Source organism: Arachis stenosperma, chromosome 10 (assembly GCF_014773155.1).
Source record: "Arachis stenosperma cultivar V10309 chromosome 10, arast.V10309.gnm1.PFL2, whole genome shotgun sequence".
Classification (NCBI taxonomy): Eukaryota; Viridiplantae; Streptophyta; class Magnoliopsida; order Fabales; family Fabaceae; genus Arachis; species Arachis stenosperma.
In genome coordinates this window covers 24,304,484-24,308,604 of record NC_080386.1, presented here as the reverse complement: position 1 = coordinate 24,308,604, position 4,121 = coordinate 24,304,484, and the positions used below count along the sequence as shown (strand labels likewise).

General features: G+C 38.4%; 1 protein-coding gene across 1 annotated transcript; it reads left to right on the top strand.

Moving 5' to 3' along the window:
* The first annotated feature begins 283 nt into the window (after positions 1-283).
* Positions 284-2,272, top strand: LOC130956884 (U-box domain-containing protein 1-like). The gene has a single exon (XM_057883830.1). The coding sequence runs from the start codon at positions 284-286 to the stop codon at positions 2,270-2,272; it is 1,989 nt and encodes a 662-aa protein (XP_057739813.1).
* Positions 2,273-4,121: the final 1,849 nt, after the last annotated feature.

Here is a 4,121-nt window from a genome sequence, read left to right as displayed (position 1 = left end):
CATACACTATAAATCTATAATAATCTTGCAGGCCAGGAAAATTCTCCAAATGGCATCAAACTGTTTTTTTCATCATTATGCTTTCTTGTCCTTAGCAACTAATTACACATAGAAAGGGTCAAGATCTCGTGCAATTTAACATGACAAATTGTATATGTTGAACTTCAACATAAAATAACATTCACAAAATCTAAGAGAAATCCAATTCAAACAGAAAGTCAATTTAATTCACTATAAGAATGAACAAAAAGTCTTGATCATATTGTAACAGCTATAGCCTACAATGGATGGTTCCACTAAGTCTCTGCTAGTTTCATTGGTTAACATTGCTAATGAAGTTAGTTCAATGGAGAAGTCTCACTTTGTTCATGCAAGGAATGTTTCATCCATGATATGGAGGATCAAGCTTCTCTCTTCTATGCTTGAAGAGATTCAATTAACATGCTGTCCAATTCCTCCATCTTCCATAATGTCTTTCAATGAGATCTTGTCTTTGATTGTAAAATCAAAGCATATGATTCAAGAATGCAAAGATGGCAGTTATCTTTGGAGTCTAATACAGTTGGAGTTCATATCCAACCAATTTTACTTGCTGGCAAAGGATATGGGAAATTCCCTTGACACACTTCCTCTGAGTTCGCTTAGCATCACAAGAGATACACAAGAACAAGTGGAGCTTCTCCAGAAACAAGCAAAAATGGTTAAGTTGTTCATTGATCCTCGCGATCTTCAACAAAGAGACCGGCTTCTACATGTGATGGCCAACAACAGTTTACAAAACAAGGACTTTGTTAATGCTGGAAAAGTGGAGGAAATATTAAGCAACATTGGTTTGAAAACTGCATCGGATTATGATAGGGAAATATCGAAACTAGAGGCTGAAGCTCGGAATCAGGCTAGCACCGGAGGACTAAAGGAAGCGTCTGATATCAAGAATCTGTTATTTCTGGTTTCATATTCCAAATCATTGATATTCAAAGATGTAGAGAATGAAAGAAATGAAGGAGAGTGCCAGCCACTGCCTGAATTTCAACATATCAAAATTCATGATTATTGTCCAGCAAGTTCCAAGTCCATAACACTAACTATTCGCGACGAATTTCTTTGCCCGATTTCGCTTGAACTAATGAGGGATCCTGTGATTGTATCTTCCGGCCACAGCTATGATCGAGTTTCGATAGCACGGTGGATAAACTCTGGGCATCACACTTGCCCCAAAAGTGGACAAAGGTTAATTCACACTGCTCTAGTACCAAACTATGCATTGAAGGGTCTTATCCAGCAATGGTGCTATGAAAACAAGCTCCCAGTGAACGACCCTAATATGTCTGTTTTGAAGGTAAATAGCAGCAAGAGGAACTTCAATGCGAATTCTTTAGATGCGATCAAAATGACAGCAGAGTTTTTAGTAGGAAAATTGGCAACTGGCTCGGCCGACACCCAAAGGAAAGCCGCTTATAAACTCCGGTTACTCGCAAAATGCGGTATGTACAGTCAAAAAATTATAGCCGAGGCCGGGGCTATTCCATTTCTAGTTACACTACTACTTTCCAATGATCCAAGAATCCAGGAACAAGCGGTGACGGCTTTGTTAAACCTCTCCATCTTTGACAACAACAAGATTTTGATAATGGCAGCCGGCGAAGCAATCGAAAACATAATAGAAGTACTTGAATCTGGGAAGACAATGGAGGCAAGAGAAAATGCGGCAGCAGCAATATTCAGCTTGACTATGATAGATTACAGCAAAGTAACAATTGGAGCTCATCCAAGAGCCACAAAGGCATTAGTTAAGCTCTTGAAAGAAGGCACACCTGTAGGTAAAAGAGATGCTGCTACTGCGCTTTTCAACCTGGCAGTTTACCAAAATAACAAGGCGACAATTGTGAGTGCAGGGGCAGTTTCTTTGCTGATTGAGTTGCTGATGGATGATAAGGCCGGTATCACTGATGATGCATTGGCTGTGCTTGCTTCTCTTGTTGGTTGCTCTCAAGGGCTACAAGAGATAAGGAACAGCAGAGCATTGGTTTCTATCCTTATTGAGCTTCTGAGGTATGGATCAGCCACAGGGAAGGAAAACTCAATAACACTTCTTCTCGGGTTGTGCAAAGAAGAAGGCGAGCTCGTGGCAAGGCGTCTCTTAGTGAATCCCAGCAGCATTCCTTCTCTTCAAAGTTTGGCTGCTCATGGCTCGTTGAGGGCACGTCGAAAGGCTGATGCATTGCTTCGCTTGCTAAATAGATGCTGCTCACAACCTCATCATTCTCTTTGATAATAAATTCAAGTACTTAACAAGAGCAGGGTGTGTTAATGTCATCACTCATGTTTTTCAATTCACTTGAAATAGCACTGTTCGGTGAAATAGCACTTCGGTATTTTTCTTATTAAGTAATCAGGGTATTTTTAGAAGAATACGAAACAGAACTTTTAGCCATTCTCGCGGTAGCAAAGTAAGTAACTGTCATCATAGATGTTCTATGAGTTGCAGTTTACTATTTCATATCATACTAATAAAAAAGATTTCAAGTCCAATAATACTTAAAGGCATATATTGATTACTATGAAAGAGATATACAATAATACTTGTTCCGGCCCAACCCACTAATAATCCGGATCCAGTCACGAGTCACCGATCCGAACCAGGAGACAACCCGCGCGTCACCTCCCATCCCACAAGAAACCTGGACAGCTAGCGGAAGCTTCCAGGCAGGTGGGCCTGATCATAAGAGGCTCACCTGCGTACAGAGTATAAATGGAGAGGGATCTATCCCTCTCCAGAAGTGTAAAACCCAAGAAATTAGTAAATATTAGCGAATAATTAGTCAATAAATTAAATTTTAATAAAAAACATCAGAAATATGAATTTTATATTAAAATAGGATAGAGCTAATTAAAACGAGAATTTTAACACTAATTTCAACAAATTTAGCCCAAAATTATATCGAACGAACCGAACTGAGTGAACCGGACTCGTATTGAGCCCAAGGCCCAACCCACTCGGCCCAAACACACTTAAGGAAGCTCTCCTTCCTCCCTCATTTAGCATGCACGCTAGAAACAATTGGAAAATAGGGGAAGAACACTCTCCATAATCAAACCTTCACTCAAATCTTTGATTCCACATAACTTTTTATCCGGAGCTCCAATCGCTGCATCGTTTGTGGTTACGCGTCATGGCGTCGAGCTCTACAAAGCTCAGTACTTTATAAGGTGAGAAAACCTCATTCTTAGTTTCTAATTTCTCTTCTCAAATTTGAAAAATTTCATAGTTTTGGATGTTAAGATTCTTGGTTAATTTTATGTTATAGGATTAAATTGACTTGAGAAATTAGTGGGATTTTGTGAAATTGAGGCGCATACGAGGTAAAGATCTTTAACCCTAGTCAAGCCCTTGATTATGTGAGTTTGGGTAATGAAATTTGGTATATGAATGTGATAATGTGAATTAGCAAGGTGATATATGTATGAGAATTGGAGCGTATTTGTGGAAATTGAAAGATTGGGTTGCTGAATTTTGGTATTGGAGGCTTGTGAACTAGCCTCATGGGGGAGCCTTGGGTTATACAAGAAAATCGGTTAAGGTATGATTTAGGTTTCTCGTATTTAATATATAATGTCTTGTGAAAATTTAGGTTAAATGACCATAAGATAGGGTGGAAAGATTAAGTGTGTTAAATGCTTAGTGCTTGTGATAATAAATGATAATATGGTTTGAGCATGTGATGGTGTTTAATTGATTATATTAGAAATGGAATGATGAATAAGAGTATAGTAATGATTGATGAAATGGTGATCACGAAGGTGTATATATGATTGTGTGTTGATGATTGTTGGCAAATTTGTGAAGTTTATGTATAAGGTTTATGAAAATGAGGTATGGTGAGTGATGGGAAGGTGTGGTATCTCATTAGTATGATATAGGTTGTTTTGTGCTGTACATATGTTTAGGAAGTTGTATTTGAATTTGGCTTTTATTGAAAATTGAGGTTTTGAGATTTTGAGTAAAGTTAGTTTTTGGCCAAATTTCAGCGAGTCATAACTCGGCTTCCAGACCCCTAAATGATTTTAAACTTGTTTTATATGAAAATTGGGTCCGTGAAGTTTATGCCGTTCGAAGGACG